The 13,928-nt window shown below is 35.7% G+C and overlaps 2 protein-coding genes across 7 annotated transcripts; one reads left to right on the top strand and one right to left on the bottom strand.

The window, feature by feature from the left end:
* The first annotated feature begins 345 nt into the window (after nucleotides 1-345).
* On the top strand, nucleotides 346-10,083 carry LOC105134001 (phosphoinositide phosphatase SAC2). Of its 6 annotated transcripts, none has more exons than XM_011038222.1 (17): nucleotides 346-455; nucleotides 638-788; nucleotides 2,457-2,661; nucleotides 2,745-2,910; nucleotides 3,615-3,837; nucleotides 4,256-4,332; nucleotides 4,581-4,768; nucleotides 4,846-4,943; nucleotides 5,029-5,162; nucleotides 5,247-5,372; nucleotides 5,813-6,170; nucleotides 7,148-7,269; nucleotides 7,427-7,537; nucleotides 8,199-8,375; nucleotides 8,799-8,975; nucleotides 9,054-9,147; nucleotides 9,654-10,083. In XM_011038222.1, the coding sequence occupies exons 2-17, from the start codon at nucleotides 714-716 to the stop codon at nucleotides 9,747-9,749; spliced, it is 2,427 nt and encodes an 808-aa protein (XP_011036524.1). In that variant the 5' UTR covers nucleotides 346-455; nucleotides 638-713; the 3' UTR covers nucleotides 9,750-10,083. The 6 variants fall into 6 exon arrangements, with proteins under 6 accessions (XP_011036524.1, XP_011036526.1, XP_011036527.1 ...); XM_011038224.1 differs by having other exon boundaries at nucleotides 359-455; nucleotides 633-788; XM_011038225.1 differs by having other exon boundaries at nucleotides 361-480.
* Nucleotides 10,084-10,508: 425 nt separating this feature from the next.
* Nucleotides 10,509-12,839, bottom strand: LOC105134000 (40S ribosomal protein Sa-2-like). Its single transcript, XM_011038218.1, has 5 exons — nucleotides 12,584-12,839; nucleotides 11,792-12,054; nucleotides 11,489-11,686; nucleotides 10,967-11,168; nucleotides 10,509-10,867 (listed from the first exon to the last, which is right to left on the bottom strand). Exons 1-5 carry the CDS (start codon nucleotides 12,738-12,740, stop codon nucleotides 10,737-10,739), a joined length of 951 nt encoding a protein of 316 aa, XP_011036520.1. The 5' UTR covers nucleotides 12,741-12,839; the 3' UTR covers nucleotides 10,509-10,736.
* Between the last annotated feature and the right edge of the window lie 1,089 nt (nucleotides 12,840-13,928).

The following is a 13,928-nucleotide window of genomic DNA, read 5'->3' as shown; positions in this document are numbered from 1 at the left end:
TGTTGTTGCTTGTTGTATAGGGAAATTATTTACAAAGCTTTTTAGCATTAAAACTATTTTTATGCGAGTTCAAAATTGCTTTGCTGGTTGAGGAGAGAATAGAATACATATTTTTTTCTTAAAAAAAAAAAGAAAGAAAGAGGAAAGCGTGGTAACGGTAAGAAAATTAGAACAAGTAAAACATGATTAATTCGGACAGTCAGTCACCACTCATACAATCTCCTAATTCCTGACAACCACAACCACAGAGCAAACAGTGTCTAAAAATTAAAGAAACAAATAAATAAATAAAACAATTTTCTTCTTTTGCATTTCATTTCAATCTCTCTCTCTCTCTCTCTCTCTCTGATCTGTAGCCTCTCTCTCTCCCTCTCTCTCTCTCCTCTATTCTCTGCGTCTGCCATCTCTCTTCGATCTGCTCCAAGACGTCCTGTGTATTATTAGCTCATTATCTGGTTTGCTTTCTCTCGATCAAAAACTGTAATCTCCACCACAAAAAAAGATTGAAACTTTCACTTAATTGGTCTGCTGGCTCTTTGTTTGTTTTTTTTTTTGAATTCTCATTCTGCGTGTTTTCTTAAATAAATAATAAAAACCCAGATAGACAAATAGTTAAAGATGTGTTCTTTCAGTGTAGATTTTGAGAAGTAAAGGAGTTTTTGTTACCGTGGAGTTGACCCAACTCCAGGAGGTTCAGCTAGGTGGGATCCCAAATGGAAACAAACTTGATTGGTGGTGCCTCCAATTATTGTTACTTGCAGAAATTCAGACTCTATGAGACTCGCTCGGTATATATACATAATATACGTGCTCATTTTCTTCAATCTTTATCTTTATGTTGTCTTGTTTGATTTTTTTTTTTTTGTGTTTTGAAGTCTTTGATTTGTTGTTTTAATAGTTCTTGTTTGTGATTTCCGGGATAATGATTATTTTTCTTCTGTGTGTTCATTTCAATTCTGCTGTGATTGCCTCCTTGAAGTGAGGAATTTAAAATTTTGATGCTTCTGGTGGTTTAATGTTGATGGGGTGATTGTTTTACATTGGATATGATTCACGTGGTGTTAGATTTAGGATTTTGACTTGATTAGGGGGTGGTCTTGACCAGATTGGAAACTCGGATTTGAAGGGAGTGTTTCAAATAAAGCACTCATTGCTTCTGAGATTGTAGTTAGCAATTGGATGAGTTTGGTTTTGGTTTTTTCTTGCTTAGTTCATTTTGAAAACTTAAAGCGTGCTAAGTTTATGTCTTAGAATGATTTTGTTAAAAAAGTGGGGATGTGGAATTCGTGACCGGGCTTCCAGCGAACTATTCCATTGGGATTCTTGGGCTAAGCAAAAAGTGGGGAGATGTAAATGTCCAAATTTTGCTTTTTTCATACCTGTTTTGCTGCCTTACTCCTTCTTCCCGAAGTAATGAATAAGACCATATGTATTTTGCTCATCTGCCATTCGATTTTATACAAAAGCAGCTCATTGATTTGTCGCCAAGTTTGTTCCTTGAAAATATTTCATAATGACAAGTTTGGGTGTCAGTTATTGCAACAGTCTTTGATGTTATTGCAATCTAATTGTAGGATTTAGGTTGGTAACAGTAAAGAAATGTACACGATGCTGTTTGCTTTTCCTACTCTTCAGCATAAATTGAGATCAAAATTTTAATTACGCATTTGTATGAGTTTTTTTCCTGCATTTGCACACCTTTATGATTGCTTTCCCATGTTTACCTGCTCAGTATCACATTTTTAAGGCGTAAGAAATCTTTGAATTTTACAGACTTGTCTATCTTTTTTGTTTTTGGCATGCAGTCAATGGATATAACTTTATTTTATTAATATTATTCCAATAAGGTGGTCAAGCATAATCCAATTTTTTTTTTCAGTGAATCTTATAAATAGAGTATGACAGACATGGGCCATTAGTTTCTCAAATTTTACCAGACCTTATGTTTCTTGGTGTTTTTATATGTTGTCTAAAGGGAGTAATCCTTGTCGTGTTTGGTACTATATGTTGAAGTCGTTGCCCTTCTCTTATCTGTGTCCCTATAATTTAAGTATTGGGGTTATTTCAATTTGTTTTGGGCAATATGGGTCCTCTGAACGTTGAAGTCACTACCATTTTGGAAAACTATGCCCATCCAGACTTTCTGCATGAGTTATATCCTGATGCTTATGAAGCATGAAACAAGTTGCATAGAACTTTCTTTCTTGTGCTGGAATTTAATGTACTGATTATGTGCTTTGCCTATTTGAAAAATCTCCACTCTTGTTTGATGGAACTTTTTGTTGCTTCTTTCATTTATCCCACAATTTATTTTACAACAATAGTAAAGTGCTGTTGTTGATATGAATTTATTTATCAAAAGATTTTCATTTTTCTTCTTATATGCAATGATTATTCATGCCAATTTATAGAATCATCATCACAACTACTTCTGACCAACATCTAATATTTGGCAGAATTTTTATATGATCGGAAGAGACAAGAACAGAACCCTTTTCAGGGTGTTAAAGATTGGTCGGTTAGAGCCATCTGAACTCGTTGTTCTTGAAGATTCTACAACATATTCAGAAAGTGAATGCTTTGACCTGCGAAGGCGAATACATGAAGGCAATAAGTCGACGGGTGGACTTAAATTTGTCACTATTTGTTACGGAATTGTTGGTATGTTGTATCTGCAAGGTCTTCTATGTTAGCTTTTGATATATTTCATTATTGAACTCATGGTGCTCTTTTCTTTAACATAGGGTTTATTAAACTTTTGGGACCCCATTACATGCTGCTGATAACAAAAAGAAGGAAGATTGGTGCAATTTGTGGCCATGCAGTTTATTCTATAACCAAGAGCGAGATGATTCCTATTCCAAATTCTACTGTGCAGTCCAATATGACTAATTCTAAGAACGAGAACAGGTCTTTTGTCCATTCTGCATGTAAATGTAATATGTACTTGGTTCTGTTAAGGAGACCTAAGAGACTAGTATCAGAATTAGCATTGTTAATTTGTAATTAGATGATGACTTTTTTATGGTTGCGCTGGTTTAATTTAAATCAATGTTTGGTATTTTTATTTTCTTTCATTTAATTGTTTGGAACAATTAGTTTGAGTTGCGTGTTGTCTATTAGAAGTAGACTGGTTCAACACTGTGGAGGTAATTTCTTGACTATTTTTGTCATTACACCCTTCAGTGTTAATTAATGATGCGGGATTCTGTGATTCAAACTTATTCAATTTCTTCTGGTAGTAAATGTAGCTATAGTTTATCCTTCTTCTGGTTTAATTTTTGTTTTTGAGATGAGACAAGTAGGGCATCTTATTCTGAGGTATGCATATAAAATTTTGCCGTTGCATCCTTTGTAGCTGATATTTTTGCTTAGTGGCCATTGCCAGTTCATTTCTTGCATATGTACAGGGGCAAACTTCATTGCTGTTGTGATGTTAATAAAATCTGTTGAATGAGACAAGGTATCATCAGGGTTTGTGGGGGAAAATTCACTTTTTTACTTCAGTTTCTTGTTATATTTATTATACTAACAATTCATAGCATGCCTTTTCTTTAACATCAGTAAAAACATACTGACTTGTCCTTTCAATTTTTTTTTTCTTGATGTAATAGATATAAGAAGCTCCTGTGCACGGTGGATCTTACAAGGGACTTCTTTTTCAGCTACTCCTACCATGTTATGCACAGTCTTCAGAAGAATTTATCTTGTAATGAGACGGGACAAGGTCACTATGAATCAATGTTTGTTTGGAATGAATTCTTAACTCGAGGAATTCGAAATAACCTCAAGAATTCTCTATGGACAGTGGCATTAGTGTATGGCTTCTTTAAACAGGTGCATTTTATTTCAAGTAACCAACTATACATGAGTGCTTAAAGATGTTCATGCTATAAAAAAGAACAGTCCATGATAGAAAATGGTCATCACATTTACGATGGTATATGTTATGTTTTGCTGTCTTCTTCTCTAATTTCTTCACTCACTACTTTTTGTGGTTCTTTTCAAAGCTATCAAGTTTATTATTACATCCCATTTAGAGTTAGGAGTTGAAGTTCCTCTACCAAGGTCTTTTGTGAGGAAAATTAATTGAATTAAGAACATGGTTCTTTTGTAAGTTGAACCAGGTTGAATGGAATGTCAACTCCATCCATATTTATCTGGCCTTATGAATCGCCTTTCAATATTTATTTATGCAAATTTGTATGATATTCTTTGTTCTGATCTTTTTTAGTTTTCTTTTGTTGGTATCCAGGTCAAACTTTCAGTATCTGGCAGGGAGTTTAAGCTGGCTCTCATTGCTAGACGATCACGGCATTATGCTGGCACAAGGTATGGATAGTCTTCAAAACTTTTGAACAGCATGCCAGCTGGAGTTAACCAATCCTGCTTGGCTGCTTTGATCTTTTGCCTGTGAACATGATAAACTCTCTAATAATGATCGGATCCAATCTGTATTAACCTCATCATATAGTCCACTGATGTGTTATAGAAACACTACCATCCAGATTTTATCCCACTGATCACTGCTAAACTTACAATGAATTTCATTTGATTTTCCTATTTTCTGATCTGTCTAGATATTTAAAACGAGGCGTGAATGAGAAGGGTAGAGTTGCTAATGATGTTGAGACAGAACAGATAATGTTTGAAGATGTTCCTGAAGAACAGCCAATGCAAATAAGTTCTGTTGTTCAGAATCGGGGTTCAATCCCGCTTTTCTGGTCTCAAGAAACTTCACGATTGAATATCAAACCTGACATTATGTGTATGGCTTCGGTACTGTGAACCGTGTTATTCTGAGTGGTAACTTTCACAAGTTATTTATTTATTATTGTTTTGCAGTATCAAGGAAGGACCAAAATTTTGAGGCAACAAAACTTCATTTTGAAAATCTTGTGAAGAGATATGGAAATCCGATAATTATTTTGAATTTAATAAAGGTAGGTTGCTGCGATTACCAAGAGACTGATTGCTCCAGATGCATGGTTGTTGTATGTTTCTAACAATTATGTTGATTATTGGCAGTCGCATGAAAAGAAGCCTCGGGAAACCATACTTCGTGCTGAGTTTGCAAATGCCATCAGGTTTATAAATAAAAGTTTACCCAAGGAGAATCGCCTAAAGTTTCTGCACTGGGATTTGCATAAACACTCTAGAAAGTACTTTCCTTGCCCGCCCCATACTTTTCTCTCGCATTAATTTTGTGATGACTGAAGTTAATAGCATTTGTTTGCTTTCAACAGGGCTACAAATGTCTTGGCACTTCTAGGAAGAGTTGCAAGCTATGCATTGAATCTAACTGGGATCTTTTATTGTCAAGTCATGCCAAGTTCAAGTTCCAAGGGATTGTTAAATGGGTCCTGCGTTGAGTAAGTTAATGAAAAAAGGCTTCCAACTCTCTTTACATGGTATTTTTCTTTTGTCTTATCCACTCAGGGAATTGCTTGCTCTGAGAATCCGTTGTCTTGCTAGATTTCATGCAATAATAACCCAATTGCTATCCGGGGCCTTTAAATTTATAGTAAATTCAAAGTGAAGTGGACTTTTTGCTTTGTAGAATTTCAAATGATTTGAGGAAATATATTGATTCAAAACTCAAAACTTGCAAGTGCACAGCTTGTGTAATGTGTCCTTTTGCATTTATACATTGTAATCAATAAAAAAAAGGTGGGAAAAACAGAAAATGCAATATTATGGATCATGATACTTTTCTAGTGACTTCCAATTTTAGGGTACGCTGCCATGATAATTTGTTTCTTTCTAATTCTTGTAAGTGACTTACTATGCTGGCGATGCAAATTTGGTGCAGGGAACGTGATGGTGACTATTCTCTTGAAAATCCTTCTAGTGAAAATGGCAATGTCAGCAAGTTGGATTCAGAAATTGCCAAAGCTGAATGTGATGCAAATCAAAATCAGAGTATCAACGTTCCAATGTTCCAAAGTGGTGTTTTAAGGACCAATTGCATAGACTGTTTAGATCGCACAAATGTAGCACAATATGCCTATGGATTGGTGGCTCTAGGGCATCAGCTGCATGCACTAGGATATATGGAATCCCCAAGTATTGATCTAGATAATCCTTTAGCTGAAGATTTAATGAGGATTTATGAGACAATGGGTGACACACTTGCACTGCAGTATGGTGGGTCCGCTGCTCACAACAAGGTAATCCTTGTGGGTTTGGGGAGGCCTACAGTTTAATGATTAAATATGATTGAACTTAATTTTGTGGATCAAATACATTTTTGGGCACGGTTAGCTGTTTTCCTTGGAATTTTTTTAGTTGAAAAGGTAAAAAAAATAAAAATCAAAGATTTTCTCACTTAAGATTATGTAGTTCATAGGGGTGTGATTATTTTTCTTTGGTCACCTTGAAAACTGCAGTAGGTGGGTCTGCTGCTCAATGAGCTGACTTAATTTGTAGGATTTTGGAAATCAGAAACATTTGCAAGCTTGTTGATGCTTTTAATCTTGGATGCATGTGTTTTAGGATGGCGCGGATAATGCAAAACATTATACCAAACTTGTATTGTAGTTTTGTTCAATCTTCCAGTGTGTGTAAACTAAACTATTTGAGCAAGTTGGCTCTGTCACGTTTGTGTTCTATTAAGAAATTAAATTTTGCATGTCATCGCCTCTTTGATTGTGATGCCAAGGAACTAAGTTGGTCACATTGGGTATCCTTTGCCTGCATGGGAAGAAAGTAAGGATTCTCAGGAGTTAAAAGAGTAATGGATGTACTTACTGTTGAAATTGTTAGTTCATTACTTAAAAAGCAAAACACCCTTGTTTCTGAAATACTCGTATTCATTCCATTTGTCCACTTTTTTTTGAAAATTCTACTTTTGGAACTCTGCATAAAACTATCTATTTTAAGTTTAGCACTGCGAATGCATCACTGTGTTGCCATGACGTTAAATAGATATTCTCTGAGAGAAGAGGTCAGTGGAAAGCAGCAACTCAGTCCCAGGAATTCTTTAGAACTCTACAACATTATTACGGCAATGCCTACATGGATGCTGAGAAACAAGATGCTATTAATGTTAAATGGATATTCTACTTTTGGAACTTTGCATAAAACTATCTATTTTAATTTTAGCACTGCCAATGCATCACTGTGTTCCAATGATGATGTTAAATAGATATTTTCTGAGAGAAGAGGCCAGTGGAAAGCAGCAACTCAGTCCCAGGAATTCTTTAGAACTCTACAACGTTATTACAGCAATGCCTACATGGATGCTGAGAAACAAGATGCTATTAATGTGTAAGTATAAGAGGCTCTGCGCTTCAATGCCATCATTACTTTTCTCTGGAAAGAACTTCCCAGATCAGGGATTTTAAAATGTATGTTTTGATGGTAGGTTCATTGCAGGGGATAGCTTATGCATTTGATGTGATATTTGCCTTAACTTTTTGGTCAGGTTCTTGGGTCATTTCCAGCCACAGCAGGGAAAGCCAGCACTGTGGGAATTGGATTCGGATCAGCATTGTGATGTTGGAAGGCGTGGTCCTGATTTAGTTGAGAATGCGAGGTAATATGCCCTCATAACACGCCATATCTCAATAATTTTTGCATGCTTACCTAATTCCCTCAGTGCCATAACTATAGCTGAATTTGTAAAGACGCACTTGTTTAGGAAACCACTTTCTTTGGGTATGGTTGGTGGTAACATTATATTGTTCTAAAGGGTATGAAAGTAGGTAATCGGTGACAATGCTATAACATGTACCAGAGCTAAAAAAGGGTCAGTCTGGGACTATGATTCTCAATGACTGGAAGGAGAATTGTGGTTATAATTTCAGTTTCTGCTTTTGACAAGTTTTACACTTCATATCTAGGGACTTTTTTTGAATAAGAACTATTTTGGGACCTTTTTGTGAAGAGGAAAACTGTGTATCACAGAAGTTATGTTGGTCAAGGACCTCGCTTTAAAAAAAAATGCATGTTTCTGTTATCATTGTTGTATTGCAAATAAATCGTTAGCTTTAACACATCCAGTAGATGCAATTCTTCTAAATGATACATGCAACTTGGATACTGGAATTAATTGTGTGTTTAAACATGCTTGTGTGTGAGCATAAGTTAATGTGAGATTTACTTTGACCATATAATGTTTAGAACATATAATATGATGAAACTAAAGTTTCATTTGTAAGGAAACCTTTATGCTAATATATTTTTGTCATCTGTAGGTCATTCATTAAAAGGTCACTGTCAGATGGCAATCTTCGGTGTGAAAATGAGTCACCAGTAGCTGCCAATATTGGATACAGTAAGCCTCTGTCTGAAAAGGAGGGAGGAGTTAATAATGGTCTTTCAGACTCAAATCCGGAGATATCAACTTGTGAAAGTGACATATCATATTCCAGGTCTGCTTAAATTGTTCAATGCTTGTCACAGCTTGTTACGTTTTATCTCCCTATTTGGTAAGCCCATGGTTTATCTGATTTGTATTCACTCCTCATAGAGGTGCAAAGTTGATGGCTAATTGAAATGCCAAATAGATTCTCCTTTCAGTAGGTTATATTTCTTTTCAGTAGGTTATATTTCTTTAGCCATTAGGAGATAAGTTGTCATTCCTCTGCAATTGTAGCCATTGCTTGGGAATGGATAAGTGAGGTTTATTTATAAATGCTGTGGCTACAAAATCTGGCTGTCATCGTCCCTCAATTTCAGCATGTAATTCAATTGGAAATGGAAATGCTTGGATGCATTCCTTAACCCTTTTTATATCATGCTGTTGTTGCATTTGATGTGCTCACGTGGCTGATTAATGTTGGGGGTCTTTTTAGGTACACTCCCTCAATGCCTTGCAGGAAGCTTTTCAAAGATGTGGATGAATGCCAATGTTTTGAAAGTAATCATATTTGTTATGACGAACATGGGGATGCTTGCAGCTGCTCAAATTTCCTTGATATGGACTGGCTTTCTACATCTGGGAATTCATGCGAAGAAGATCTGTGTGATAGGTAGTTTTTATACTTCCAATAAGTGCTTCAGCTCAGGAACCAAAGGCGAGTACTCGACAATTATTTTAATGGCTGCAGGTCTAGTGCTGGCGGCCTGTCATCTGAGAATCTTGGGAACGATGTGAAAATAGAAACAACCATATCTGCTAGTGAGTCTGGACCTAGCTTGAAGGTTAGTATTTTTATTTTTTTTCCTTCTGGTGTTTGCATTTGCAGTTTGTTTAAAGATTACAAGTTTCTGGTGTATGACCCTCTATAGCAACTATGTTATTTATCAACTTTTTACTGAATTGACATCATGTGTTAGTAAATTGGTTAAAACTGCTTGATCATCTCTCATATGTTTAAGCGTCAAATTTATTCACTTTTTTTTTTGCCTGTTCTATCTCACTAGGGGAGAATCTACCACAAGGTAGAATAATTATGGCTGGCTCAAGTTGGCATCCAATTTTATGCATTTCTTTCGAGTCTGACACTGCATCAACTATGGTCTTGACCTGAGAACTATCTCTTTATATTGTTATGCTATGTGCTCAAGTTTCTCGCACATTATTTGGCTGGCATTTCTCAGCCTTCTGTTATTTGTATTTGAGTAATGTTTTGCTGTTTGATCGTTCATCACTTGCATTCCTGATTTGCGTTGGTCAGAATGTTAATCTGATACTTCCTTTGGTTCAGGGAAGAAGTCAAACCGGATCTTCTGATGACCTTGCTGGTGGATTCCCGGACCGCTTTGTCCGGTGGGTAATGAGTGAGGAGATGCTGTTCCATTGAAGTTCACCTCCAATTTTTCAATACATAATTCATTAGAGCCATAAATCTGTTTGATCCCATCCGAAGGATGCGGATTTCCTGTCTGAAAATAAATAGCCAGAGATCAACCTAAAGATACGATACCGCCATTTTGTTTGATTGTAAGCCTTCAGGAACGTGAATGAGGAAACACAAGGGTAAATAGCATAGCTAAATTCATTTGGAGCTCTCGAGGCCTCCATTTCCCTTAGGATATTAAAGATTATTTTTGAAACCCTGTATATATTTTACATACATCTTCCCAAAAGAAAGAACAGTTGCAACTGTTGGATTCAGATGTTACTCTCCAGTCACATCTCCAATGTTCATCCGATACTCATGCCCTCCGCTAAAACGAAGGCTTTGAAATCTTCCTATATTGATCTTGATTCATATTAAATTTAAAAAACGAAATAATAAAGTCAATTATTTTCATTTCTATAAATAATTAAATCTTTGTTAAATTAACCATGGAGCCATTGTCACAATCTAAGTTAAATAAGGCTGCTTGTATAATTGGGAGGACGCTTGCACTGGTAGAAAGTAACATCCCCTAATCTTCACGCTTGCCTGTTCATCACAACCGCAGATTAATCATCTCCGAGCCACCATATTTGGGGAGAACAGTAACGTGTACAGTAAAAAAGAGAGATTTCTGTCGCGAACAAATCCCGAATCATTTGAATCAGGCCAGATAAAATACAGTGCCACATGGAATATTACACCTTAAACAACAGAAGCTTAAAAAAAGACCCAACAAAACACAGCATTTCGATTCGATACCAAAATCGGTGTAAATCTTATATAAAAAAAATTAAACGTCTAGAACTACACCGAGCCCAAAAATGTAAAAACAGATAAACAGTCCGTTCCCCACAAAACTAACTCATGATTCTCGAATGAGTGCAAAACACGGTAATTGTAAAACAAGAATGATGGTAGTTGTAAACATGAGCATTCTTGCTGAATTTAAACGTCCCAGCCAGTAGCAGCAGCAGCCGGAGGAGGTGCACCAAGTTCAACACCTGGGAGCTGCTCAGCAGCAGGAGCTGGAGCTGGAGCCGGAGCCGGAGCCGCACCCCATTCACCAGAAAGTACACCTAAATTTTGAATAAAAAGGAGGGATGAATCCAAAGACAGAAGCTTCACTGCAGAACACAAATGCAAAGATTATAGGAGTCTCAACGAATTGTGGTTACCTTGTTCTGGAAAGAAATTGGAGGCAGGAATGGGTTGTTGGGCCACATCAGTAGTCCATTGACTATCAGCTATGGTGCTACCCCATTCACCTGCAGAAATTCCATAATCAGGAGGTGGGAGAGCATAATCAGCAGCTGGTAGTGCATCCTCCTCTTCCTGTTGCTTGGCTTCTTCAGGTTCCCTATAAAAGAACAAGTCCACCTATCCAGAAAAAAGCCAAATGAAACGTTCCATAACCAATCCATGTAACGTATTCAAGCACAGTTACCGTGAATGTACAAACAAATCCCAAGCAGTAAAATATGACATTAAAATACTGATGAAGGAAACAGACGCATAATGAAAGTTTGCATCTGCTGCAGGCTAAACTAAAACATTGTGATTTTTGCTATAGTAAGATGGAGTGCAGAGCATCAAGTCATTCTACTCGCAATTTAAAAGGCAAAAGGATAAAAACAGAAAGCTCAGAGAAGAGAGGTGGGGCTAGAGACTGTAAAACACTTTTGCAATAAATATGTTACCATAATATCCCATTTGTGCCCTTGCGGAATAGTTCCACGCATCTGCAGAACCATTCTTGCCAACAGCCAAAACAGGCATCCAATGCTGTGCTTGCCTTTGTTATTAGCAGGAATGCCAATATCCACAAAGTTCATGGGAGAGTCAGTGTCACAGAAAGCAATGGTTGGAATGTTTCCAAGAGCTGCTTCCTTGATAGGCTGTATGATATTACTGATGATGATTAAAATTTGAAGACAGAAAAAAGAGAGCAAAAAAACCAACAGGTATGATATGCTTAATGCTATTGACAAGTCTGGGTTCACCTGGTGATCAGTCCTTGGATCAGTGAGGATCAAGAGACGAGGTTCACTGAATGAAGTCTGCATCTGGTTAGTGAAGGTACCAGGGGTATGCCTTCCAGCAATTGCATGAGCACCAGTGTACTGGGCAAACTTGAGGACAGCTCTTTGACCATAGGGCCTCGCAGATTGAACAATAATATCCTGGGGGTTCTCAATTGCAACAATAACTCTGGCAGCCAGTAAAAGCTTTTCCCATGTTTTTCCAAGGTTGATAATATAAATTCCTGAGCAATAAAGAGAAATCAATAAGAAAGACAAGTTAGAACTAAAACCATTTGCCCATCACAACAATGAACAGCCACAGTAAGCATACTGTACAAATATCCAGAAAAATAAAGTAAAATTGACAAATAAAACAAACAAATTTAAAATTATAACTCCCTTGCATCTCAAACAGCTAACAGATAACACGTTGAATCTAAACGAAAGCCTCATTTTCATAAGATTATTCGAAGCCTTAATAACAAAAGACAAAAAACACACAAATTACATCTCTGTTCCACCAATGATCTCAACATAGACAATTCATCCAAAAAAAGATCTCCAAACCATTTAAAGTTCATGAACACAAAAGAAAAGTAAAACACAAAAAACACACAACACGTAACAGAAATCATGCTCAAAGACTCAAATCTTTAATAGATCAGCAACAGACCACAAAACCAAAAAGCTATTACTTATTTCCTAAAAGTATAACGATCAACACGTCTAAAACAGATGGGTATTTACAAAGAGAAAGCACAGCTAATATACCATCATTGCGGCGCTTGAAAACATAACGTTCCATTTGGAAGTCACAATTTTTGGTGCCAAGATGAACCTCAGCAGCCAACATCATCTGAATGTCTAGCTCTTTCTGCGACAGTGCCCTTGTTGGTGCAGCCGCAGCTGCTCCGGTTGCTGTCGCCATGATTTACTGCTTGAGTGTGTGTGGGGCACGGAGGGAGAAGGTGGGTGAGGAGCTAGGGTTTTTTGGTTTTGAGAGAGTGAGCGAGCGATAAGAAAGCTTTTGCTACCACCACAAGGGTTTTTTAAGGCCCAGACAAATAAACTATGGGCCTGTGCCTACTCAAACTACACGTCGTCGTTTGATTAAGAAAATATTAAAATTTTGTATGATTTAATTGTTTGGTTCTTAATTAGATTTTTTTTTTTTATATATACCGCTAGATGCTGTGTTGTGAGTACGATTAAGTTTGTTTATGTGAAATAAATGTTTAGATGTTGTCAAATTTTTTTAGCTGAAAAATTAAATTGCATGAAGAATGAACTAATATGGTATAATTAACTTGGTATATTTAAAGTTAAATTGAGATGATTAATTAAAATATAATTTTACTTAAAATAAATTGAGACTATGTCTTTTTTAAAATATTAAAATAATATCATATTAGATCTATTCATATCAATTCGAGTTATCCTACCAAATCAGTTATTTAAGTCATGAGATCCTGCTAACCCTATAAAAAAAATTAAAAAAATTAAATTCAATTCTCAATCAATTCAATATTTAATGATGAAATTGAAAAAAAAATCAATTAAAAAATAATCTAAGTCAATTCAGGTTAATTTATCAAACCTCAATCATGAGATCAAAATATCTAAATTAAAAGGCAAATTGAAACAAATTATGAATTTTAATTTTTAATCAACTTAATGCTGAAAGAAGAAATTAAAAAAATTAAAAAAAAAAACACAAAAAGTAACTTGAGTCAACTGACCAAACTCGTAACCTTAATCATAAGATCAGAATAACTTCATAAAATATAAACCATAACAAAGTAAAAGGTTTAATCTTCAATATTAAAAGATGAAATTAAAAAATAAAATGAACTAAAAAAAGGACATAAAACATGAGTCAATCAGCTTAACTTGCGATTATAGTTATAAAATGATAATAACTTCATAAAAAAACAAATAAAAAAGAATTATGAAATTCAATTATCAATGAACCTAAAGTTAAAAGTTTAAATTAAAAAACAATTCAATTCGAACTAACATGTCAAACTCGGGTCAGGAGACTAATATAATTATATAGAAAGAAAATAAAAAATATAAAATCCAATTACAATCAACTCAATATTGAATGATGAAATTG

This window comes from Populus euphratica, unplaced genomic scaffold (assembly GCF_000495115.2).
Source record: "Populus euphratica unplaced genomic scaffold, PopEup_1.0 scaffold38.1, whole genome shotgun sequence".
NCBI classification, from domain to species: domain Eukaryota; kingdom Viridiplantae; phylum Streptophyta; class Magnoliopsida; order Malpighiales; family Salicaceae; genus Populus; species Populus euphratica.
This window is presented reverse-complemented; position numbering and strand designations above follow the sequence as displayed.